The following is a 26,958-nucleotide window of genomic DNA, read 5'->3' as shown; positions in this document are numbered from 1 at the left end:
GGCTTCTGCGACCTCTATCATTCAGCCATGCAGATACAATCATCTACAAGCCGGACTCAAATACACTACATCCAGAGACTTACTTCTGCTTTACTTGTACATCTCAACTTCCATTTCAAATACAGCTCGGCTCTTTGTTGACTGAAGCAACGGCTCGGTATCTCTTGTGTTTATTATTTGCATCCAACGCTTGTAAAACCATCATTTAACTGTCATATTCCAGAGCTAGTCTTTCGCACCAAGTTTGATGTGAAGGTTGACCGCAACTCGGCCCACTCGGTCTCGACTACTCAAAAAGACAGTGCTAGTAGGCCTTGCAAGAATGAACTTCATCCCGCAGATCATTATTCCTTTTATTGTCCTTTGTATCTTGCTCAGCATGGCGAGTACTGTCTTTGGTGGTATCACCCTCATGATCCGATATTTGGCTATCAAAACCACTAGCCCATTTTCTTTACCTAGCTCTTGGTTGGACAATGTTTTTCAAGCAACACACTAGCAAGTTACCTACCTTTGCAAACTACATATCAGCTATACCATTCTATAAGGGGCAATCTGGGTTTATGGTACACGACGGTGAGTATGGGAACAATAAGCCTGAGGAGAGAAGTGACAAAATCGTCATATGGTGGAAATGGAATTCACATTTGCTCAGTACTTGGAAGCGAATGATTTCCCACCAACATACATTCACCGACTCCTAAGAATTTAATTGTAAGGTATTTAAAGAACGAGGCCGTGCGATGTCAACCACACTGCGCCTCTCAACACTCACGCACAAATCTGCCTCCCCCTTCATCTCTCTTTGAGTTGCACCACTTGACTAAGACTCCTCGACTACAAGTCGACAGCAAGAACAACACCACGATACCTGGAATTCACAACAAAACGATCAGCTATTCTCTCCGAGTCATACTCGATTGCAAATCACATCATCCTCACCTTCTTCCCCCCAAGCGCCGGCAATCTACATCATCAGAGATCAAGGATTATCGACACGAAGATACTGCGTGTCCCACAACAGCGCGTCTCTAGCTACCTACCTACGTGAATATGGTCGGAACAGACAAGTACGAGGATTATCAAATCCACTTTGTCGTATCGCAGAAACTGGACGGTGTCAAGAATGAAGATGTCGTCTCGAACCATCATGAGAAATGGCCACGACCAAAGCGTGCGCTCCAGCTGAATGGGGTCAAGTACATCTATACAGAATGGAAAAAGTATGCCGCCCATTCTATTTCTTGTTCTTGTGTAGAGTCATCGCAGCTAAGCAATGTATCAGGAAGCTATTGCCATGGCCTCAGCCTGACGGTAGCTGGAGAAAAGTAACCTTCGAGCAGTTTAAGAAACTCCACCAGAATCAAAAGTCTGGTACCTCAAGCCCGCCTGCCAACAGCAGCCCCAAGAATCCGAATTCGAATCCGACCTCCTCCTCCATCTCCAACAGGAAGCTCCCACCCTCTGCAGGGACTCTCAATTCACCTAAACCGGCTGGCTCGTCACGTGTCACCCTTCCTGGACACCCGAATTACCAGCAGCAGCCCAGGTCGCCTCCAAGAGCCTACCCAGACTCTATGGCTTATTCACAGTCTCCTACTCCACGATTGAAACCGTCATTTTCTCCTTCACCTTCACCTAAGTCTATGCCGAAGACGAATAGGCTTCTGAATGGTGGTTTTGCACAGGCTAGGACATCACCTCAAACCCATCAAGGCAATTTCAAGCCTGCCCTACAACAACCTTCAGCAACACCTGGACTTGCGACACAGCTTTCGGGGTTTCCACGGGCTCCTTGGGACTCACCTGGAATTCCTCGACAGCTAACCAGTTACCCCAACGCTCCACCAGCTCCGAGAGCCTTGCAACACCCGGCTGGTCAATTCGGTCAGCATTTGGGTGTGAGTAGCAATGCGAACTATGAGGAATTATTAAAGAGACAGGGTACTCTACAGACTGGTAGCCCGAAAATGCAGAATGTTCCACCGCAGGGGAGAAGTCCACAACCCTCATATAATGCTCGAACGCAAGATGCTGCGATTCAGGCTATTCTAGCTAAGCAAAGATCCCGACAGAGCACTTCCACGAACAACACTCTGCCAGCTCAGCAAGGATACTCACATTACACTTCCACGAACCAAGCTACTCCTGCCCAGCCAAGATACCAGCAAAACTTTTATGCGGCACAGAATATTAGCCCACACCAGAACGCCTTACCAGCGCAAAATAATCCACAGATTCAGAGGAATTCATGGGCTCCAGAAAGTCATCAACCTCAGATGATTTCTCCTCACCAAGTCCCTCCAAACCAGCGACTTGTGCAAAGCGCCTTTTCCACTCAACGGCTGCAAAGTAGCTTCCAACCAATGCCGAGCTCTACGCCTGTCCAGCCCCCGCCGTCGTCACAGAATGTTGTCCCAGAGAACTGGAAACTTTCACCGAATTACCTCGCAACACAGTCAGCTCATGGGCACCCTGGACAGAACTTCGGCCGTAGTTCTCCAACGACCCAAGCTCCTCCGCAGCTACAGAGCCATGAGCAAATTCCGGATGCTCAACCACCCATGCAGCGGACCGTGTACCTAACGGAGCCAAAGTTTCATCAAGAACTAATAATTCCGTCTAAGTCTCGAGGATGGAAATTGTCATACGAAATACATGGAGTCGAGACAGACTATACTGTATCCAGTCCCAATGTCATTATGTATATGTACTCACCCGAATTTCACAAAGGATTCCGTTTCGAAGACGAAGAATGGATTGTGCCACCAACAGCGCAAGCACCAGCAGCTTCATCTTTCCGCAAGAGATCCGCCGAGGAAGATATACAGGAGGCTCCAACGAAGAAGCAGAAAGTGACAGAGGAGAATACTTCACCCCGCGTGGCAGATGTGGCTCCTGTCCCGACAGTCCCAGAACCAGCCCCGACTCTGAATGACAGTATATCACCCAGGGCAAGAGAATCAACACCCTTACCCCAACCGGCGGTCATACCAGAATCTCCAAGTCTGAATGCCCAGCCCGTTGTACAGAACCCGTTACCAACACCAGCATCTCCAAATATGAATACCAAACCAGTTGCACAGAACCCGCCACCAGTACCGGCACTTACACCCTCAGAATCCACTCCGGGCAATGTTCCGTCTCCGATAGCAAGTACGACTCCAGCAGCATCCGGATCCTCAGTAATCGCTGCCGCAGACTATAAATACAACTCTAACTACAATTACGACGGCCCTAGTCGTGGACCTGTCGATGTTTCATACGAACAAGTTCAACAGGTACAGACAGACGAAACTGTGATGGCCTGGGCCGAATTTTTACACAGTGGCGCTGTCCATAACGACGAACCCAATCTAGACGAGTCTTACATTTTTCCTGATTGGGCTGACCTGCCCGATACATTTTCGATGGATACAGAAGAAAAAGGTGAAGGGAATAATCAAGAGGAGGTTGAGAATGATAATGAGAAAGAGGCGAAGTGTTCGTTTTGGAACCCCTGTGGGCAATGTGAGAACTGCAACGAAGCGGAGCCGGAGGAAAATTGAGGTGGAGGAGGATTTGAGACTACAGGTGTTAGAATGTACTTAACAAGGAGCTAACCTAATATTAATACGGAATGGGATGGGTATTGGGAAACAGGGAAACAGGGAAATTCGGAAACAGGGAGTAATAGAATGCCAAAATGCAATTGATTTATTGGGAGACCCAAAGACAGTCGTTACCAAAGATCATTCACAGCCAGACATACTAAAAGGTTCATCGGCTCCGAGCCTTGGAAGGATGTTCACCAAGCCGGGGAGGAACAATGCGAGCGAGCATTTGTATTTAGTCAGTCAAATGTCAAGAACACAGTCTAGAAAAGCGATAAAATAGAAGTTCTTCCCCACTCTCTTTTTAATCTGTTCCCCGTCTCTGTTCTGCAAAAAAAGAAATAAATAAAAAAGAATAGAAAAGATATCCCGCTGTGTCGGCGTAAGATTCCAATCCCACAGTGTCTCAAATTTCTGCTTTGAGCCAGAAATGAAATCAAAGTTTCGCCTCGGTATACCCATCAATACGTCCCACATTCTGTCTCTACCCCCATGCTTGGCTAGAGCTGGCTCAGAAAATCAGATCTCAAGCTCCTCGAGATCAACGGATCCAACACGGGTGTGCGAGTCAACGGGTGTGACGGGAGGGAGATTTTGGATCTTAGTAAGGGTGTAGCAGGATGCATACATATTAACTCTGCATCTCCACCTATTAGTAACAAGATCTGCAGTACGAGAACAGAGAAGCGGGAGGCAAAACAAACCGGTCAATACACGTCCCCACGGTCCTAGCCCCAACCCTCTTAGCCGCAAACCCCAGCTCCTCAAATGTAGCGATATACCATGGCATAAGCGCCGCAGATCGCAGCATTACCCTCCCGCCGAGCTTGAGCGCGCGGTTCAGCTTTGCGATTTGGGTGCTCGCTTCTTCGGCGCCCGGGTTGAACCAATCCATGCTGTCCATTAATACAGCAACGGTTAGTGTGCCGAGTGCGAGACGGTTGACAACTTCGTTGATTTCGTCGGTGTGGATGCGCAGGCCGTCAAACGCACTCCTGCGCGAGAGCTTGCGGTGGGATTTTGGCGCCAGGTAATCGGGATGGCAGCGTGGGGAATAGGAGCCTTGGAGACAGACCAGATAGTACGGATTATCTTCGCCGATCAGGGAGGATTCGATGACTGGGTCCAGCGTTTGCACCATGTATTGCCAGACAGCTTGGCCGCGAGTGGAGTTAAGTTCTTCATCGGAATGACCTAGGGGAGAGGATGGCTTTGAGGAAGGTGTGGATTCAGAGGCTATGTGGAGGTGGTCGGCCTCAATCATTGCAAGCTGGTTGTGGGGAACTCCTAATGCAGCCCAGAGGAATTTTTCTTGCGAAACGAGAAGGTAGTTGAGCAGTCGTGACATGAGTATTGGGCGGATACTTTTGGTCCAGATCTCGCGCTGTTCATTTAGGGTTTTGGCTGAGAGGAGGGCTTTGATCTGAGTTCTGAACCCGAAGGTTCGGGCGAGCAGGCGAATGGTGCGGATTGCATGCCTAGAACCACCTGTCTCGTAAAGACCCTTTCCACGGCTAGACCTGAAGACATGGGTATTGTTGAGCCAATATTGGAACGCACGTGAAGACATGTGAGGCGACAGGCGCGATATCAGTAGCGAGCGGAAGTTTGAGTGTCTGCCTTCTCCGAAGAGTTTCCAAAAATCGGCGTATGGAAGTGCAGAGTAAGCTGCAACTTTGAGCTCCAGGAGGTGGTTTTGGTTGGGGTTTAAATCTACCGCATGGATGCGAGCTGGAGAAGAGAGCGCATAGGACAGAATGTTGTCGCCGGCGGAAGTGATGGCAAGAACGACATCATTTGAGCCAAGCTTGAGAAGGCGGTTGTCAACACGCGAGTCTTCCCAGGTGAAAGCGTAGATATACTCGTGCTTGAATTGAGTGTGCTTCTTCAACTGGTCGTCGTAGTGAATTCTCCAATGGTGATTTTGGTAGAAGAACGACGGAAGTGGTAGGTTGGCTGAAAGGTTGATAATGGCAGCATCGAAAGCCTTTGATCGAAGTTCCGGTGGGGTTGATCTTTCAACAGTACGAGAGAGGGTCTGGGTGTGGTTTACTGGTGATAAATAAGGGGATTCCGTGACTGCGGCGTCTAAGCGGTCCACAATTTCATGGGGATAGTTTGGTGTGTTGAGAGAAGAAGTTGGTTTCTTCGAGCAACCAAGCCAAATGTAGTATGGAATCGATCCAAAGAGACGATTGCGAGAGTCTGCGCCTAGGGTGGTACCGAATCGGTACTCAAGGTAGTCTCTACGGCCAGGCTCTAGGCCGACACGGTCAACATCAAACCACGCACGCCAGAAAAGTCGACCAAACCAGTTCACATGGCGGTTGATGGCTCCACCAGTATAATTTCTACAGCTCAAATCGACGATTGATTGTACATAGAAGTCAACGACACCAATTATGCCAGAAGATGCAAGTAGAGTGCTCAAGGAGTCAATGACAGAATAGAAGTCAGGCTATAATGATTAGCCAAAGTCTCAAGAGATAAATATGTCGCTTACAATCATCGATAAGCTGTAAGACAGCGTGATGAGGTCTGCACCACCGACATTTGGGCCATCTTCTGCATAATAATCCGAGGTCGAGGAGCGACGGAAGGTAACAGCGTTAAGAGTATTATCTTCATGATCCTCAAGATGGAAGGTTCTCGCATCCTGGCACACAACCTTGACATTCTTCCAACCCAAACGCGCAAAGCGTTTCCGAGCTACTTCGCAGAGGGAGGGAGAGAAGTCAACCAGGTAAACACTCGAGAAGAATTCTGGAACTGAGACAAATTCAGACATGGCTTCGATGTTCCAGCCAGTTCCGCCACCAATCTACAAAGCATTATTAGCTCCGAATTACAGTGGAATCCGGAGCACTTACATCAACCCAGATACGCTTTACATTATTTTTCCGCTCTGTGGCAGATTTATGCACGAGCTGAGCAGCTACTAGTCCAAGCATATCTTCTCGACCACGTAACAGGCGCTTTCTGGTCTTATCATACACCCCAGCCTGTGCTTTGTAGAAACTCTCCAAAGCATCCTGCTGACCATTTCCGGTGCCATCGCCACTGTGGGGCTTCAGGAACGATGCGTAGAAGAAACGTAGGAAAGACTCGAAGGCGCTTGGAATTTCTTTATTCTCTTTTGATGAGCGACGAAGACTTAGAGTGAGGATAATGCTAATGAGAATGAATAAGGTCGCTCCAACAAAATAGAACTCGGTGTGGAAATTCCTTGGTAAGGTGCTTGGGATAAGAGAAGCCATGATTGATACTCGCGATCAATTGAGATTTGATGGTTTAAGAAAAGAAAAGAAAAATATTGGGGGATGTGGAAAGAGGGATACCCCCGCTCGGTGCGACACTTTTCATGTTTCCTGATCGTCAACCCGACTCGAATTTAGTAAATATGTAGCATTTGCACCTATCATGGCTGCACATGTCTGTGTTCAGACAAAGGACCTGCAACCTGTACTGCGGCACTTGGGCCCACAGAGTCCTTTCCCAAGTTAGGCGGGTATTCCTGCTTAAAATGACGACCTAGACTGGCTCTACTGCAATTGAAAGGCCTGATTGGTTTCACGGAGAATGTATTCGACATGTGGGTGAAAATAGTCGCCTTGAGGTTGAAAGTAAGTCGTTGGGAAAGGGGCGAGAGGGGTTGAAGTGGGGTATTCGCTTACTGTACAGTAGCCAATGAACCTGGCCACGCTCGGATCGCTACATACTCATTGGCTCTTGGACCTCCCATGATACTGGGCATACTAGAGCTGAGGCTCTAACTCCTTCCATTAGTAAGGTGAGTTTACACTCGAACCTTATCAAGTTCTCTGCTATTGGTTGGCGAGTCTCGAGAGACAGCTGAGAAGAGCACCGAGTCACGTGAGAACATTGGCACCATGACTGGCGTGGTGGGCATTTGATGTGCATTCCGAGATTTGGAAGGTTGAGGAAGGAGCAGCACGAGTACTCATTTGAAAGAAAGATCTTCACTCGAGGAAAGTATGGCTTTCAACCAGATAACATTGCATTCATTTACGGCGTTCGAATAATGGACTTCGCTGTAACTTTTGATTGCCGTTTGATGGTATACATTTAGGAAGGCCGACCGTGAAGCGATCGAAATCGAACAGTCCGCATGATTCTGATACGCCATTAACTCCTCTCAAGAATACCTTTTACTCGTTGTCCTCTTCATCCTCGTCGGCTGAGTCGTCGTTTTCAGGATACTCCATATCCTCATCGCTATCACTACCCACAGCTTTCTCCTTCTCTCTGTCCAGCTTCCTCTTTCGGTCTTCTTCTCTCCTGCCTTCCTCGAGAAGCTTAGCTTTCTCATCTCGTTGCTTCCTCTGTCCAACAACAAAGGCACCAAGCGGTGTCTTCTCCCACTCGAATCCCTTCAAGAAGCCTTCGACACCTGCCCTGTTGTTGGGCGCAAAGTCAACCTTAGCTCTCTTCTCTTCAATCCATTTGCTATTAGCCTCCAACTTCTGAATCAGAAGCACGAAGCTTGAGTTCACCTTGCTGTTCTTATTGCCTGAAGTCTTGTTTGATACCTCCTTTAGCCATCTCTTCAACATAACGATTACGGGCAATGCTAATTCTGGAAATGCAATACTCGTTGACCACAAGACGAAGAACTCGGACAGCAGCTCTGCAACCTGCTCACCAACACCGTCTTGATATACTCTTGTTCTGAGATACGACTTCTGCGCTTTGTAGTTGGATGCGAAGTCGAGGCTCTTCAGCGTGCTGGGCTTTGGTGGCTTCTTCATCTCGGCTGAGTTGAGCACCTCGAGGAGCGCTGATGCCACAGGAATGTATGTGCCGGTAGCTCGAGAAAGGCGGAGTAGTGATCGCATTAATTGGAAGCGGAGGGGAAAGTAAGTTGCGGTTGGGATCAGTCGCATGGCTCCGAGGGTAACTTGTACAGTAGGGTAGATTAGCAGTCGTAATTGCGATTCTTTTCCATTCTCTGCTTCTTTGAGAGGACTGCAATGCTCTGCTAGAACACAAGACCAGAAATCTAAGGAGTGTACATATTGCCAGTTGTAGACAGTCTTGTAGCTCTCTTTCTGATTGTTCGTGATGCTGCTTCTTAAATGAATGGCTAATTGACGTATGAACGTGAAGCCGGTAGCGTAGCCAACTTCTTGGTCGATACCCCAAAGCTCAGCTGCAGAGTTCTTCATAAGGTTAATACCCTGGATAGTGTGGATTGACGTGGTTCGGCTGCCCTTGATCAGTCCTTGATAAACAGTCTTCAAAACAGCCTCTCTTAATCCAGGATCTCCGATTACTGCTAGTCTCCGAAGTATGAGGAAGGCTGTGATCCGTGTTGCCTCGCTGCTTGAAGCATCTGACCAAATATCCACAACAGTCTTGACAATGTTCTTCAGGACCTTCTTGAAAGATAACAGGTATGGCAGGAGTGGTGAGATTGAAGAAAGAGTAAGTTTTAAGGTGGATGCGTCTGAGAGTGTAGTGAGAAGATGTTGTACGGATGAGGTGTGCGACTTTAGTAGTGGTGTAAGGGTCTTAAACTTCTTCGAATCAGTTGACACTCGGACTTTGCCAGCGGCATTCTCCTTAACGGGAAGGTGGTGGTTGAGGACTTCCGGAACGTGTTTGAGGGTAGAAATGAGGAGTTCGTGATAGACCTCTGGATTCGAGATCGTGTACTTATATTCCTTCCCCTCGTCTTCGTTGACATGCGCCGCTGCTCTGAATGCAAGAACTACTTGGCGCATAGCACGTAGAGAGTGTTGTTCTTTCATGGCTTTCGTCCATTTCTTGACCATCTCTTTCGATACCTCTGCTGAATCCTCGACCTCCTCCTCCTCTTCCTCGGCGGAATCTTCCTCCTTGGCTTTGGCTTTCTTGGACTTCTTTTGCTTCTTCTTTTTCGGCTCCTCTTCTTCCTCGCCGCTCAACTCGTCAACTTCTGCTAGATCGGCATCTTCGTCAAATTCCAAAACCTCGGGGTCATTGTCCTTCAAGAATTTGTAGAACTCTGGATCCTTCTCCGCCAAAGCGGCCATAGCTCCTTTGCTCATGCCAGTCTCATCCTCGGCACCACTCTCAGCCTCGCTATCACTTAAGACCGGCGCCTCCTCAATCGAAGCTTCCGAGGAGTTATCATCATCTTCCTCGGCAGGCTCTGGTCGTTTCCTCTTGCCAAGTTTTTCTGGTACTGATTTCGGTTTCGACTTTTTGGCAGGCTTTTCCGGAATATCGAAACCACCTTGGAAAAAATCGTCCACATTCATCTTTCCAAATAGATCCTCCTTGGCAGATCCGTTCATTTTAGACTCCTCTTCACCTTCTCCGCCCACGAACTCTGCATCTTTCGCATTTCGTGCTTGTCGTTTGGCCTTGACTTGCTGGCGCTGCTTGATCTTCGCACCTGCCTTCCGTTTCTCGAGAACGTCCTTGAGATGATTTTTCTCGAATTTACGAGTCGATTTCTTCGTACTTTTTGCCATTGTGATGTTGTGTAAATTGTGCGATGGGTAAAACCTGCGATGATTATCGATGCGAGCCTGCACTTTTTTTTCGATAAGGAAATTTTGAGGAGCTATCCCCTTTGCGGAGAGATCTCTGGCGGTGTGTATATATTCTGCCACAGCTACTCCGCCAGCTGCTCGAAGCATCAAAGCAATACAATCAAGTCCAAGTACCTACCTAGGTAATACAGGACCAAGCATAATGTACCAAAATCGCCAGGCGTATGCGCCTACACCACATAGCTACATTCCAAATACCACACTCTCGGCAACCATAAATCTTAACGAAGTACCTAGCCTTTCCTATATATACCCCTCCAACAAGGCTGACATGAATGTTCTGCAGGAAGTCAAACTCTCAGAGACCCGAGCAGAACGAGATCTCCAGGATTCTCTTGCGGAAGTGTTCAGCATTATCATTACTCTAGACGAACTCGAAAAAGCGTTTCTCAAGGACGCCATTTCCGAATCAGATTACACGGAGATATGTGATAGACTGTTGAAGCAGTACAAGGCTATTTTGACGGATGAAGCTGTGGCCAGGGAGTTTGTCGATTTGGATACTTTCAAGAATGAATGGGATGTGTGTATCCCTATACCTTTATGAGAATAGGCAGCATGTCTGATGTTCACAGATGGAAGTACCGCGAGCGACAGAACGGATACGAACTGGGATGCCAAGCACAGTAACAGCACCCTCTCATAATGCTACGACAACGAGCAACAATGGAACGAACGGGACATTGATTCTCGAAGCTACGCAAGACTTTATTACCTTCCTCGATGCACTTAAACTTGGATTACTGGCGAAAGATCAATTGCATCCGCTGCTTTCAGATGTTATAACAAGTGTCAATAAGGTTACGGATAGGGATTTTGAAGCGAGGGCCAAGATTGTGCAGTGGTTAATAACTTTGAATCAGATGAAGGCGACGGAAGAAGTCAGTGAAGATCAGGCGAGGGAGTTGGAGCTTGATATGAATTCAGCATACCAGGGGTTTAAAGCGACGTTGAAGTGAGGAAATCGATGAAGCATATGCCATATTCATATTAAATTCGGAGCGTAGCGTGGGGAAGGGATTTCAAGTCCCCAGAAGAGAGCTATCGCTCCAAGATGCGTCAAAGCACATGATCTAGCACAGCTCTCACCGCTGCTACACTGCCTCACAGCCGGCCTCCTGTCTTAAGACCATACAGCGTAGATACGCCACGCCATGTTCGGCCAACAGCTGCTGAATAGTAAATGGCCTCATACCAAGAAGGTCCAGAAACTAGGGTATACGAATTCATCCTCAAAAATCCGTCTGACCTGTTCTAAGACGAATTTCTCAACCTTGCCCACGTTCTTCAGAACCTGCTTCCCATTTTCTCTCTGTCCGATTTCGCTTTCTACTTTAATCTCATGTAGAAGACCGCCCATTTTCATACCACTAGCAGGGGCTTGATCATCCTCATCTGTTCCGATAGCAGCATATGCGTCTTCAGGTGACAGGAAGCAAAAATGCGCTCGTTTTCGAATATGTGCCAAGACTGCTACGCCATCAAATGATACTCCAGTAATGTTCAGCTTTACAGGAATGCCTACAAAACTTGGCATAGGGTAATCTAGTAGAATCTCAGCTGTGAGCGACAGCCTCACATCACCTGCATATCGTACGCGAAAAACTGTCTGCAGATCCTCAACTCTTGGTTCTCGGAATCGTCGTGGAGGTGAGATCGGTTCTTCCTCAACAGTCTCTTCCATCAGACCTTCTCGAGTCTGAGGTCTAGTCGTAGAGGTTGACGGAGCCAATGTAGAAACACTGGCACGTTCACGTAACATCTGTTGATTTGAATCTGCGGTGGGCGGAGGAGAGAGCGAGCTTCCGCTGGGAGTCTGATGGTGCCCTCTTCTATTCAATGGTAGACTCGAGTAATCCGGCCAGCCATTTGGTAGATGAGCACCTGCGACAGCGGCAAGAGGCGTGTGGGCTCCTGAAAGCCCGGACGTAAGATGTGAATGAAAGTAACCCAAATTTGAGGTGCCGCCTGGTATCCCTGGTGTGCTAACACCGAGAAAGGGACTTCCCAAGTCCCCTATTGTATGTGTGGATCTTACTCCTGACAACCGTGTGTTGATGTAAGGTGGAACCTGTGTGGCTTGTCCGGTCCCATTCGTTCTCTCAGCTCGGTCCAACCTTCGCCTCTCTCGCAATGTCTCATGCTGTTCGCTCTTTACACTCCATCCCTCTTCATCATCTTCGTCCTCACCATCATTGCCGTGGTTGTCTTCGGTCTCCTCATAAAATTCTGGAAGAGGATCACATAGGTCCTTCAGCTCAATTTCTGGAGAAATACTCCCAAACTCGAAATTGTGAACATTCACACTTTTGATAAAACGTGGAAGTGTTATCGTCTGAAATTTCCCATCAATAAAATCTCGGATCTTCTCAGCCAATGCGATGCCATCGGGTCCCGAGGTCAGAGTCTCCCAGTTCAAATCGATGGACATTTTCTGCTACGACTTCTCCTTTGTTTCTCTTCATGTAATTAGCCTTGAATATAAGTCAATGGACGTGAATAGTCACCTGACGACTGTTCAAGTCTTCAGCATATCATCCGGAAATCTGGTGCTCATATCTGTTCATTCCAGGTTTCCGGTATGGACGAAAGATGATTACTCTTCTTTGGAGGGACTGTCCACGTGGTCGCAGAAGTTGTTAAGTCCTAGGTAGGTAGGTATGTGTAAAGTCGTGTGTTTGGGCATGCGAGTGCCGCCTTGACGCCAAATAGCAAGGCAAGCGCAAGTATCGGCATCGGCTAACAGCGTTTAAAGCGGCACGTGGAGGGATATCTCCTTACGCGGAGACCCGATCCGCTCCTCAACTTCAGACGCCCATGACCTCGGCCACCATGATCTGTCATCACATCGAGCGATGAAGGTGGAGTTTTTCAAGTATACTGCTTGAGACACCTCTTTCACTGCGGGACGAGTGTGTCCGCACATACAGCTTGCGACAATCATTCAGATCGGGAAACCATCGTCCGCAGAAGTACCTAACCTCTACTTTCCCCTTTCCTGGCCATCCAAATACCAACCGTTGATCAGTATCAAGTCATCTTTCTCAATCATTTGGCAAAATCGAGATCTGGGAGTTTCTGCTCGATCGACGGTTCAGAGACTGTCTTCTAAGGGGCGAATAATTCGTGGCCTATTACACAGAATAAGCGCCCGCGGCGTGAGGGGCGTCTGGCTTCAGCCCTATCATTTGTCTTTCCCTGGAGATGAGCGTGCATTTCGCCGCTTCTGCGCTTCTGCGCTTCTGCTGTCCCTCGTGCAGGGGATCGTGCAGCCGCGAACAGGCACTCCCATGTTTATGGCCAGGGGGTTCTAGCTGTTCAGTGGCCACCTGGGTTTGAATGCGGACCGATCCACTGTTCGGGGGTAGGCTGCAGCCGTGAATCAGCCGCCGTTCTTGAGTCTGTCTCGACGTCCTTTTCATTCCTCGGGAATATTTCGCATTTATCGCTATTGAGTTGGCTGTTGCCTTCACGTCGATCAATCAATGTTGTTTTCACGCACTACTAGCTCATCGTATCCCCTATTCTGCCTCACAATTTCCCCAGTATCTCGAGAGGGGAGTCGAGAGGGCAGTACGCGTACGAGTGTCTATTTTCCCCTGAAAGACTAATGCCGCCTAGGACATCGTTCTAGCCATGCAAAGCGTGCCCATGACATGACATCACTGTTGATGCTCTCGGCCCTTCCGTGGAGGGAACTCCATATACGAAGTTCGCGGACATGGAAACACAAGAAGGGAGGTATCTCCTTTTTCGACTTGACACTAGCCATCATCAAAACCAACAGAACCCCACCTACTATCACATGAGAGTTATGTATGCAGCAAGGATGGCAAACCCCGGCATTCTATCATGATAGCTACTCTTTGGGGCTGTTGTGTATCCTTATAGGAGAGCCCAGCAGGGGACGCTGTCGTTGGAATCACACTTTGATATTAGCATTATTAGCCGCGACTTGGTTGAGAGGCAATGCCGCGCTGTGCATCAGCGGCGGAGGCGACTGACGCGGGAGGAATATGCAAGGCATCGCTCTTTTCTACTTATCGATCAGTTGATCATAACGGATTTGCCTGACAATCCATGTCAGTTATCAAGAAACCTGTGAGGTGGAATTTTAGCACCGGACTGAGTGTGGTGCGAGAAGTCCGGACAAGTGTCCACAATGATCATGTAATTCCGTGGGAGGTAGCAATTGGGCTCGGTTTGTAAGTTTCGTCACGAACCAACTCGGAAGCTTTCGCCGTAACAAGTATTGACATTCTGACTGGTTCCAAGTACACATGCTAACCAGAGCATACCACCTTCACCATCACCTGCTTCGAAACTATCATTTGACCAATGAAACCACAAAAACGAGCTATAACCCCATCATACTTCAAGGCAAGGAAAAGATAAATGGTCCAACAGAGAAGCCGCCAACACATGCCGGTACGGGAAAGTTTTCACCAATTACAACTCCCCAAAAGCGCAAAAGACCACTTCGTGCAAGCTAGGTTACCCATCATGCCCGCAAGTATTGACAAATGATCCTCCCGAGACCATCAAGCTTCTAGTCATGGTTACTATCTTGCCACATACAGATTGACTTAGTGGACATACCAGTTTCGTGGGGGCACCATCCAATGATTGTCTGGACCACTGGGGGGTCGACCCTTTGGCATCGGTCAAGGTTCCGTCCTTTGGCCTTTGAGCAAACCACGAGTTGAGATACTACGTCATGGCCGCAATAAGTGTAGTGGTCGATGTATTCTTTACACATGGTGAATATGTTGCTTGGTCGTGTCTTGGATGGGACTATGGAGACGACATGTTATCAAGAAATCCCAGCTGAAAGTTTTAAACGCATCTCCTCTAGTATTAATCTTGACTTACTTGAGGCGGGTGATATGACAGGTCTAAAGATTCAAAATCTCAAAAGGCCAATCTGAAGTGTAGTTGTGAATGTTGTGGTGCTATGGAGACGATGAATGAAGCTTGAAGTTTCTTCCAAGATTCAGCAGCGACGGCAAGATGCTTTATACTCGTGTACAGTACCGAGTATACGGTTCGGCCCATTCAATCAAGTTGGTCACAGTTGTTTGCACCTGTGGAAGTGCCTGTGTTGGTCGTTTGCTATCTGAGCTGAAGTTGGATCTTATTGCAGCCATGGGAGTGAAAGGTCATGCTAGGCTAGGCTGTCTACCAACAGTCCCGCGCCCACTTGGCTCAAAATGAGGATAGTAGGAATGTTAGAGAAGGGACACAGGAAATTTATCAAGGCAAGCCTTGACAAGCTTTGCAAGGGTCCTACTGCGAAACTCATATGGACACTCTCAGATTGGCCTGCGAAGGAGGTCAACGAAATGATCCACTTTCCGAATTTCCATTTACGCAAGCACACGCTATGGCCCTGCGCTTGGGGTAGACTGTCCCCTTGAACATTAGCTTCTAGTCCCATCACAGGGTTCAGTGGATAGCTGCAAAAGCGTCGAAACCGAGCCAATGAACAGTGGCAGTCTGGCTCGAGCGCGGATGACAGCATAGATATTTACGGGGGTGCCATGTGCGCATCCTTACCCTCGAGAACATCACTTTAGGGCGACTTATTATTCTGTATCGTCTACGCTGCGCCAGTTTCACTGCGGCTTATCGAAGCCGCGAGGTCCACTGGAGGAATCATAATGGTGGCCGGATTTGATCTCGTAAATTCGCAGATCCCATAAGCTGCTGAGCCCTCTCGATCAGCGACGTTGAAAAAGGGCGTGCAGCAGCCGTGGGGCACAACGTCGACTGCCGGCCTTGTCGGCGGCCGTGAAGGCCTATCGCCAACTGCTTTTCCGCTTGTGCACTCTGCCTTACAGCTTTGAAGGAGCACTCGGTATCAGCAGCTGGCCGGACTTTAATCTGCGTGATCTGTTATTGTGCAATATCACTTTGATTGGACATTAGTGATGTTAGGATGTCTCAACTTCTATAACGGTACTTACAAAGTGTCCGTTATACTCCATTCTAGTAACTCTAATAGGGGTGTGCAGATTCATGCCCTTATAGACACATTTTAACTATTTCTCTACGGCAAGAGAAACTTCCCCCTTTCTTCCCCCTGTGAATTCTATGTTGGTAACACACATGCCGAGTACCTCCCCTGCTAATTGGCTATACCTCATAGTATTCTTGGATTCTGATATTCAAAAATCCCAAAGGACAGACCACAAAGGAATTTCAGATCAGGGAGGAGTTTATCCTTGCAGATTCAGAAAACTACGCATGGGCAATCCTATACGGCGCTGATTCAATGAAGCTTTGCCTCTCATCAACGAGTTAGAGACAGTGCCATTGTTCAATATATATCAAGCTGGTCAATAACCGTACGATAACAGCCTCAAAATTTACCGTACGTCTAAAAGGCCCATATAACATTCTTCGGGCCCTCTTAGGAATTTGTTCACGACCAAGTCGTCGAAGGAGGGTGGCCCGCTTTGCCGCCTCCCTACATTACATGCCATGTGTTTTCAGGGGGGTTCGGGCATCTTCTCTTGAAACTTGATATTTCACAAAAGCTCGAACAATTACAAAAAAGATCCCCCCTTCCTCAAGGAAGCACAAGACCTCCATCTGCAGGGCCCCGACGTCACCACGGGTGGCTGCAATACTGTCAGCTGCAGCATCTGGAGTGAGGAGATCCAAATGCAGTATGCCAACGCCAACACAAAATTGCGAAGTCCCCAATCAAGTTATAGAAGCTCGAGAAGGCCAAGGCCACTTATTTTTTTTTGATGCCGTCAAATGGGATCTCCTATCGATAAGAGTGCGATGGAAAAACCTTCAAGCCTCCCCAGCGGCCCAGACTAGTTTGTTCGCCCAATCGCGGCCTCGGATTAAGCGCCATCTTGCGATCTCCGGCAAGGCTTTTAGAGTAACGCAGAAACGTCTTCCTTGACTAACACGCGTCAAGGACGAACGCAGAGAATACCGTACGGCGAGAACGAGAGAGTCAAGGAATGCCGCCCAGACTGAAATATCATGATCGACCTTTCTCGAACACCCACCCGGTCAGGTCTCCTGTCCCGGACGCCGGATCTGACGGCCTAAGAGGTAGACCACCAGTGACCACCAGTTGAAAGACTGCATCAAGATCTCAAATACGCCGCCTCAAAAATTGGTGAATGCCATATTTCACGGCCTATGGCCTCGCAACACGAGAAAAGAACAACTTCGAACATACTGTCCCCAGTAGTTCCATACACACACCTCGCAAGCAAGCCCCTGGTGCGGCGCGCAATAAGCTGCATATTCCGCTTTTGACTGCACCGGACTTGATCAAATGCAGGTTATCGAGCATCGCGTTAACTACGCCTCTGCTTGCGAAATGATTAGCCACTTCCGAGACACCCGTACTCCTTTAGGATCCGAATACTCGTACAGGCGAGTCACAAATCGATGGGCCGTTCTAAGTCCGCTGACTGAGATCTCATGCAGGTCGTGCGCAATCTGATGCAATCAAACCATCCATACCAAAAGACCAACTTCTGGCACTCGGCCTCAGGTACGAGACTCTACCGCGCCTCAGCCGCAGAAGAAGTAGTCGATATAAGTCACGTGAGGGATTCTCATCATTTCTTAGAGACCACCTTTTTGAAGCTTTGAGAGCTGCTTAGCCCTCTTTGGGTTAAATTTTGCAATCGTTAAATCTCGGCCCAGTATACGCAGGCGGGTCTTCATTCGACAATACGTCTTTGGTTTTGAAGCTTGAATCACGCGGAACAGGTGATACTGATTACATTTTGGGTGTTATTATCTTTGCATATCTCAGCTTCTCGAAATGATATATCATCCCTTCTCACTTCCAATCCTGCCATACCATACTACGACAAGGATATAAAACTCCTCGCAACCAATTCAGACCAGAATCAAGAACCTCGGTATCGACGCTATCTAGATTTCTCCGGTTAGCGCCGTCGTGAGCGGCTCTCGGGAAGACTAGGAGATAGTGTTCTCCTCAATTACCCCACGAAGTAACATGCATACAGAACTACGAGCAACATAGTTGACGGTTGGCTTCGCGGTATACTGTACCGAGTTTGAGCATGACGGTCAATGCTCTAGTAGTTTCAGCTAGTGGACTGATCGACCTGGGGAAGGAAGTCTTCGGCATCGCCCGAGCCAGGCCGTTCGCAATGCTGCTGCTCCCCGCATAATATGATGAAACCATCGTGAATCGCAACACATGTTATACCGACATTTAACGGCCTGGGTCGTATGATTGATTCCAGGTTAATATTAGTAGTTGTTGAAGGTAGAAGATTGCTGTTTCGGCTAGAGGGGCAGCTGCGGCAGAGGTTGAAGTAAGCCACAGCGTAGGGCTTGGTGTAGGTTCACCATCTAATCTGCTTCCGACTTATATTCTTGTCGTAGGATTTACACCAATCAGGAGACGCCTGAGACTTCGCTCGGGCTCTGAGCTTCGCCTTTACCAAGGCTACAGTTATTCAAGTGTCGCTGTTCCATTTCCCCATTGGGAATCTAGCTTCAAGGTCGTCATTCTCCTCATTTTCACTGCTGATATATCAGTATCGTATGTTCATTCTGCTTGTTCCTTATTTCTTGTTCCTTCTGACATTCCCGATTGCGATTACGAATCCATTGCTTATGGACCATCGCCGCCCAACCAATACATCGCCCACGTTTGCATAATCTTAGGCGCTACCCCACGTACTGCTTGCTAGTTACAGCACAGAAATCCACCCGACCATCTCTCTCGTCCATTGATATCATAAAGGCTTGTCTGTTACTTGAAATCATTTTCATTTTCCATGTTCCACTTATTCCCAACAAGACAATCTAAGCCTCCTGCGACCGCTTCTGCGACCTTTAACTCTTCCATTGTCCCGTCCTCCCAGGCATATATACCAGCGCGAGTGCAACACCGAGTGCAACAGTAATCATCCAACAAGTTGCCAACAACGCTCGTACTTCCGCCTCGTCCTTCTATTTTCAGGCCTACCTCTCTAAATACTTCCTTTAAGCCCAAAATGGCATCCTCATCATCCACTCTAGCCCGCGAAAAGGTTTCAGCCGGCGCTTTTGGCGGCCCAGAGAGCTTATTACCCACGTCCAAGGTTGTTCTCCCTCAGCTCACCAACTTTCTATCCCTAGCTCCAACAACGAGCGCATCCTATCCTTCATCTCCCAAATCAAAGTTGCCACTGCCAGCTACGACTCTGCCCCCTGCACTGGCGCCTGAGAATGCAGGTGCAGAGGCTTCTCCGATCATCCCTGAAGTGTTGGACATGAAGATCAGACGCAGTTCTAGTTCGGGAAGTGATGAGAGTGTATCTGGAAGTCCCACTCAGCGACGTAGATTCTTGAAACTGGGCCCCGTTCATTTCGGCATGGATGGTGATGGCAAGGGAGACTGGAGCGAGGAAGTCATCGCCGAGTGATTTCTCGGTGACCTCGATGGATCATCAGCTGGGGAATTGGATGGATGATTGGATTTCAGTGTACTCGGTGCGGCGTCATCAAATTTCGTCTCAGGGGAGGGAACACATACGGGTTTGGTAGATGGACACGCTGGCGTCAAGTGACGGAAATGAAGATGGAATGGCCCCACGACATGGCTTTCTTTGTTTGCGCCTTTAATCATGAGCTGCGGACAGCTCAAGAGTTGTAACGATATTTCCACATATGTTCAAATGGCATGTACGCGCTCATCGCCGACTATAAAACTTACTTCCATACTTCATTGAAATAGTTATAATGCATTCGTTCAACCTGCCGTACCAAATACTTCTTTACCATTCCAACCTTATGTTGAAATTTTGCAGGTGCTTGTCCGGCAGGCGCTAGTCTCCGGACAAGTCTTGGATGATATCTTTCTAGAGATCCGGCGTCCAGACTCAACTTGTTCGCAAAGTCTCATTGCACGAATAGGTTTATACAACAGGCTGTCAGGAGACGACTCTGGTTTACAAGAAACATCTCGGTATGTTTCAATCATGTACTCACTTGTGAACCTTGACACACGTTACATCCTCTATCGCCATCACATTTATTGGCCATAATGGTTTGCTTCCGCCATTAACTCCTACCATACTATCAGTCTGTCAATCCACCCCCCTTATACAAAAATCAATATCATTTCTGTGTAGTTACTACTTTCTGTTTCACGTGTTTCAAAGATTTCTCCCCCCAACTGCGCAACTCAACATCCCCCATTCTTGCAATCCTGCATACCTCCCCTCCTTCCTCACCGCCTTTTCGACGCAGCTAGATCGTTGTTTTTCACCAAATAGCACACAACCCCATGGAATCCTATCTTTCGAGACGCACTTGTACTGCACAGCGAACTATTTTTCAACCCACCCTGCATGTCTACTTGCAGTCAACCCGCTACTTGCCACGGCCTGCCCGCTATGGTTCGTGACTTACCAGTGATGTTATGAATTTATGGCTTTTAGGCTTCTGTCTTTGATAATGGAATCCAAAAATATTTGATTTATACATCATGGTTGAATATGGTACTTTGTTCCTTTTGATCTGATGAGAACGTTCAGTGAACAGCGGCTAGGCATCTGACTTTTGCAAGGACGGATCGTGATCTCCACTTGTGAGGATTTGAGGGTGGGGTCTATTGCATGACTTATCTTCTAGCTACATCTTTCATGAGTCTCGTTGCATATACCATCTAGTAAACAAGCAGTCCCCTTATGTCAGCAATTACCTTGGGCCACAACGTCTTTCCAATCAAACATGGCTGTCAAAAAGGCAAGTCCTCAAATCCTAGGGATTTTAATCCACATTCTTGATCTCATCACTTAAATGGATCCCTTCTAGTAGCCGCACGAATCAACAAAACATGGCCCTCGGCTATGCTTGGATGTCCACACATGTAGCAAAAGCAATTATTCACCCCTTCCGATGGTCCGCCAACTATGAAAATTCCAATACCAAACCCCATATTCCCAAACTATCTCTAATGCCCACCCTCTTAGCACTTGACATCAGAGGTAAAAGTGGAGATGGAAATGAAATCCGGCAGCTTTTTGAAAAATGAAGCGCCGTGGAGGAAACTGGTGGCTGTCCTGATAAGCTGCTTTATGCCAAGCCTGAAATTGTTCAAGAAATGCATTGATGAACACAAGATACTTTCCAAGAAATGGTGTTTGAAGAATACTCTTCAGCTGGAAATTTTGCGAATAAGAACGGAGAACCAGGATATTTATTGTATAATCTGACGCTTAGCTTCTGCTAGGAGAAGAGAAGACGGATTCGTACCTTTATAGTAGAGTGGAAATGTGAGATACGATGTGGATGAGGCATTGTCAGCGATGCTTTGAATGATAATTGGAGATTCAAGTGGTAACGTGCAGGGAGGATTTTATGCAATACTAGTCGGCACGAGAGGTTCCGTATATGGAAGTGAATTGAATATGGACGGATTTATCTTTCCTTAATGGGTGGCAGCATCATATAATAATTGGGGGTGGGGATGAGGGCTATGGCCAGGGAATTGTAATAATATAATTGGCAACCAACTGAACTGAAGTCCCTTGCTTTTTAAAGTAGTGAATGATTGTTGTCATGGAGGCTATCTCAAGTAAGAGACGGCAATGCTACTGGCGACCCTCCCCTTCCTACTTTAACGAATAAGATACATGTGATATATATATGTGATAGTGAGTCTATCTATAACATCTCTATTTGTTAAGCATCTTTGATAATTGAAATCCTCTAGTATTCTTGAAGTGTTTGTCCGCGGTTGAAAGTCATATGACTTTAGACCTCCCATCTCATAAATTAAGTTAGCAGTCAACTCCAACTGCAACTTAACACATTCTTACTACAGATATATTCACTTGACATACACCCTTCTTAGCAGTAAATCCTGTTCTCGAAAAGATGCGCTCCCTCGTTTACTTTCTCAAAGCGTCTCTCACCTTGCAGAAGTTCTCTCCTTCACAACCTCAATCTTTATGAATCTCCTCACTTGATATTCTAGCTTTTGAGTTGTCCCGGCTCTCAGTCTCAGCTATCAGACCAGGAGCATCTTATCACTATTGCCGGAGCCAATATGATCCATCCGGAGCGTTTAGGCTTGGAAGTGACGGTCTGTGTTGACGGACAGGCTTTGACGGAATACGAGGCCGAAAATGACGAGATAGAACACGATGATCCATCTGTTGTTCTTCATCAGAACAAATGGACCATCACCAAGTACATCGAGGCTACTACCGGAAAGGCATTTACGATCAAACTCTCTGCCAAGGAACCATACAAGCTTGATGCCCCCAATCTTGCGTTCGAAGTGTTTGTTGATGGCAACGAGATCCAAACACCACTTATGAACGAAGCTGAATTTGCGAAGAAATCATGGAGCTACGAGGGTGAATGGGGTCATCACGTCCACAGGAAATGGTTCAACGGTCAAGCCAATGGTGTTTACCAAGATTCAGACGAGTAAGTGTCAATCAGGACTCGATATTTCTGTTCTGACTTTTAAAATAGCCTCCAAGAAGCTTCGAAAGTCCAGGATTGAAGAGCACAAAGAGATGATGTCCTCCATTGGGCAGATTGAAGTTTGCGTAACTCGAGATTCGGCTGGCAAGAATTCACGTATGCGGCGCGAGGAGGAATATAAAGAGACTGATTATTCCTTGAAGATTCATGAGAAAGTATTGATTAAAGATTCAAAGTCCCACGGCACCATGTTAGTTTTCTCTTGTGTCATTCTGCGATTTCATAATTGGTTAATGCTTTTGCTTGGAATAGACTTGGAAAGGAGGAACAGCTTGAAGACTTAGACGACCCTTGGGACACAGAAGCGCTTGATGGCGAATGCTTTCCAATACTCATCTTAGTCTTCAAGTACCGTGCTAGTAGGAAACACCTTTCTCCTTTAGCAAGCACCTACTGACATTTCTCCATATAGGGGAGGCACTCAAATCACTCCTTGTCCTTCCCCAAACATCAGAAGCAGAAGAGATCGTAGGACCAGCGTCAACTACTACACCAATCGTGAATCTCGAAAACCTTTCCCAAGCACAAAAGAGCCAGTTGGAGGTGTTTCTTCAAAGTCTCGTGGTATGTACTTCTACTTCTATCACTGAAAACCTCATGCGACCTGCAACTTGGGTTCTGATATGCAAATAAGATGTGCTAATTCAAATGTCTATTTAGGGAAGTCCAAACCCTTTGATGATTGAAGGCCCGGGAAAACCCAAACCTATAAAACGTGAGATAAATGACGAGAAGGAACCCGACACACCACGAAAGAAGCCCAAGAAGATGTTTGGCAAGATTACCATCGATCTGACGGAAAACGAGTCTGAAGCCATTGTCCTGGACTGAGGGGAACTCTTCACACTTTTTAAAAGCATCAGTTATTCTTATATGGCATGCGCTACCCGCTCGATTTGGCAGATTGGGAATTTAGTCGCGGGTTTCTCTCTATCATCAGAGAATGAATATGGCGGCACATTCATATAAAATGGTGCGGACCAACATTTAAGATTGTTTCTGGGAGACAAACATCCGGATTTCAATTTATGGGCATTCATTCGTTAACGGCAATCCATTAGGGAGGGTACATATTCCACATTAGCAATTAATACAATTCTAACTTGATAGAAAAGAGAAAACCCTCATGCACGTGTCCTTGCAATGAGACTTGACAAATATCAACTAATGGAAATAGCAAACTTCGCAAAACATGAATGAGAGACCGGTGTAACATTATCGACAAGTAAAGCAAAACGTTGCTCTTCCATGAACAGAGCACCGACTCAGGAAGACGTCAAGATGCTTCCGACAAAGACTGGTCCCTATAGTTGTTCCCTAATTCCAGCTTCCCCTGGATGATAACTTTGTCAATTAAAACTCGCTATTGCCTCCTGTTAAACTCCTCCCAAATTTTAATAAAGCAGTCATAAGTCATAGGTCATAAGTTGATCAGCCTCCTTCCAAGGAACTCCTTCCATCACAACGCGCCATTTTTAAACCATGTTTCAGCCACCCTGTCCACCGACCCACCAAGCACATCAGGACCCGAATTCTAGGTAACAAACATCTCATTCTCACTCTCATTCTCCGACTCAGAGTCACCAGTTAAATCAATATGAACCGATGCCTGCTTTCTCTTGGCTCTCTTTGCAGCCCTGTCACCACCGCCACTCGAGCCTCTCTTCCCAATAGGTTCTTTCTTGATCTTCTGAGCTTTTGCTTTGCGTTTCCCTCCACTGCCATGAACGGCCGGTGAATTGCTCTTATTCTGTTGGGCGAATTTGGCACGCAGAGCTTGGAACTCGCGTCGTTGGGCTCGACTAAACTCATTGACGCTGGCAATATCGTCGTCATCTTCATCATCATCAATATCTTCTTCGGAGGAGGAGGAGGAAGAGGAGCGCGAGGGCGTGCGAGGGATGACGTGCATTTGCTTTAGTGATTCCCTTGATCTGTAAACAAAGCGGAAGATTACCTCGGGCCAATCTTCGCCGTCTTTCTTCTTCGTACGCCAGACTTCACCCCTCTGTGTCTTCTGCGCGAGTCCTAAGCTGTGTTTAAGAATATCAGCATTGGTCTGTCTACTATCTTCTTGGATTTGGAGGATGGAATAACATACCTAGTGCCGTGGCTCTTTGCTTCGCCTTTTAAAGCTTTTTCGGGGATGACCTCGTTTTGTTTGTGGAATCCTCTCGTCGTGCCAGGTGTCTCGCCTCCTTTCTTGCCGTAATTCTCACGGTAGACTTTGATCTCAATAGTACCAACAGGCAAAAGGCGTTCAGCCAAACGCTTGACTTTGCTAAACTCCAGCGTACTGCTGTCTGTGGTTTAATTCCATTAGCTTGAGGGGAAAACGTGTAGAGACAGGTCTGAGCCTTAGAATATGGAGCTCGAGGTGGGGATTGGAGACCTACTGGTCTTTATCTCTGCAAACCGAAACTTCCTAATTGTGCAACCACGACCCTTTCCCTCCTTGACTCCCTCGACCTCCTCCTCCCAATGGCCATCATTCTTTTGAACTTTCGGTCGGGCAGCGGTGCCGATCCAAACCTCTTTTCCATCCACGCTAATGTAGAAACGGAGCTTGCTCTCCATGCGTTGGGAGTATAATGGACTAAGGGCGAGCTTAACAACGAATCTCTGGTCGGTAATCGACTCGATATACTTGGATATGGTTTGGGAGGCTAGGTGTTCCGCTACCTCAGGGTCATCATGCTTGACTTGGATCTCGTCGCGGTCTTCGTGCTCAACCGCGGCCTCGCCTCCGATTAGGATCTGGGCACTGATACCGCGGGGAAATTTAGATATGGCCATTGCTGCTAATGGTTTGCGTGGTGTGTTTTGATAGGTGTCGAATGGAATGATAATTTAAAGCTGATGACGAAGCAAGTGCTGTTTGGCACGGCGACAGGGCCCTGAGCTCCGGGTATTGGAGAATAATATGTTTTGATGGAGTGTACGCAGAGTAATTTGATTGAGCTAAGGAAGGACGAGAGAGATAATGGGGTGAAGTTGAAGACATAGAGATTTGATATGGAGACGTCGAGGTTGAGAGAGAAGGAAAACGGAGAGTGTGGAGAGTTTGAAACTCGAGTGAATTGAATATTGGGAATGTCCAGTGCATGATTGATCCCGAAAATGAATGAAACTTCAAAGCCCACTTCCCTTACGGTCCGCTTCCAACTTCCAAAATTGAATCCTCTGTATGTACGAGACACATTGTGGCTTGTATCACTTTCTTGATATTTCGACATTCTAAGAGTTTTTGATTTTCGAAAGCTGGGTGGCCTAGAAGCTCTATAATTGATCTTGGAAAGCAATCAGTAATGGGTAGTCCAGGATGAAAGAGCGCTACTTTTGCTCGAAAACAGGAAGAAGTGATATCGCCAACATTTGCCTTAATGCCATGCGAGAATTCTGGTCTCACGAGACGAGATAGGAAGAATCCAACCGGATGGTCGTCTGCTGTAGCCACGGACAAAAAGGCAGGAATAAATGGAACAGTGTATAACTTTCTCCGGATATGTGATTCAACTCTCCGGACCTAGCACTATAGCATACAGACAAGATGTCTCTTTACGGATTGCTTCCGATCAGTATGTAAATCACATTTGTGTGTAGACATCAACCGAACTACAGCTATGGCGTGAATCACTTTACAGCTTTAACTTTCAAGGCAATACTCTATCTCTATCGGTCGTTGACTAGGCATGAAGCCAGTCTGACGAAATAATATGAAATCAAACAAAATTAAATCGACTTTTCAGACCGTTTGGGTTTGGTACAGGGGGTGGTGGAGGAGCATTTTGAAAGATATCCAGCTGTCTACCCTGACTGGAAGAGGCCAATCTTGAAGATTGTCGGGAACGAGAATGAGGCGTGAGGAAAAGAAAAAGGACTAGCAAATTTGGACACTCATCCAAGATGTTGTATCGAAAACAAAGGAGACTGCCGGTGATGGAACTACCATATAGCAAGAGATTCAATATGGGATTGCAAAAGGCACTAACCCCCCCCTTGGTTGCTTCCTCAAAAGTGATAGTCGTAGCAGAAAAAAAGATGGCTCTTTGTTTTCCCCACTCGACAAGCGGGAATGCAGCAATACGTCGTACCTAGGTACCTTATTATGTAGCAAACAGTATCTACTCCGACGACAGGTCTGTCTTTCACATGCATCGACCATCCAAAACATAACGTGTCGAAGCCGAAGACACCAATCAGATGTGATGTTTACCACTCGGTGTGAAGATGCCCTAAAGGAGCTCTGCAGCCGGTATTACCGGAGGAAGTGAGATATATGTAAGCGTAAAGAGTGGACTTCATCG

At 47.2% G+C, this 26,958-nt stretch overlaps 5 protein-coding genes across 5 annotated transcripts; 2 read left to right on the top strand and 3 right to left on the bottom strand.

The window, feature by feature from the left end:
* Positions 1-4,112: 4,112 nt before the first annotated feature.
* LHYA1_G001282 (uncharacterized protein) lies at positions 4,113-6,850 on the bottom strand (the record flags this gene model as incomplete). Its single annotated transcript, XM_031146266.1, has 4 exons — positions 4,113-4,230; positions 4,298-6,051; positions 6,097-6,414; positions 6,464-6,850. 4 exons carry the CDS (start codon positions 6,848-6,850, stop codon positions 4,113-4,115), a joined length of 2,577 nt encoding a protein of 858 aa, XP_031008747.1.
* A 912-nt stretch (positions 6,851-7,762) lies between these two features.
* Positions 7,763-10,072, bottom strand: LHYA1_G001281 (putative NOC2 family protein; the record flags this gene model as incomplete). The annotated part of the gene is made up of 1 exon (XM_031146265.1): positions 7,763-10,072. The coding sequence occupies one exon, from the start codon at positions 10,070-10,072 to the stop codon at positions 7,763-7,765; it is 2,310 nt and encodes a 769-aa protein (XP_031008744.1).
* Positions 10,073-10,295: 223 nt separating this feature from the next.
* On the top strand, positions 10,296-11,112 carry VPS28 (Vacuolar protein sorting-associated protein; the record flags this gene model as incomplete). Its single annotated transcript, XM_031146264.1, has 2 exons — positions 10,296-10,676; positions 10,729-11,112. 2 exons carry the CDS (start codon positions 10,296-10,298, stop codon positions 11,110-11,112), a joined length of 765 nt encoding a protein of 254 aa, XP_031008745.1.
* A 230-nt stretch (positions 11,113-11,342) lies between these two features.
* Positions 11,343-12,584, bottom strand: mdm12 (Mitochondrial distribution and morphology protein; the record flags this gene model as incomplete). Its single annotated transcript, XM_031146263.1, has 1 exon — positions 11,343-12,584. One exon carries the CDS (start codon positions 12,582-12,584, stop codon positions 11,343-11,345), a length of 1,242 nt encoding a protein of 413 aa, XP_031008787.1.
* Positions 12,585-19,164: 6,580 nt separating this feature from the next.
* Positions 19,165-19,575, top strand: LHYA1_G001278 (uncharacterized protein; the record flags this gene model as incomplete). Its single annotated transcript, XM_031146262.1, has 1 exon — positions 19,165-19,575. The coding sequence occupies one exon, from the start codon at positions 19,165-19,167 to the stop codon at positions 19,573-19,575; it is 411 nt and encodes a 136-aa protein (XP_031008786.1).
* Between the last annotated feature and the right edge of the window lie 7,383 nt (positions 19,576-26,958).

Source organism: Lachnellula hyalina, assembly GCF_007821495.1.
Source record: "Lachnellula hyalina strain CBS 185.66 chromosome Unknown contig00012, whole genome shotgun sequence".
Taxonomy (NCBI): Eukaryota; Fungi; Ascomycota; class Leotiomycetes; order Helotiales; family Lachnaceae; genus Lachnellula; species Lachnellula hyalina.
Note: the sequence above shows the minus strand (reverse complement) of the source record. Positions and strands in the feature narration are given on the sequence as shown.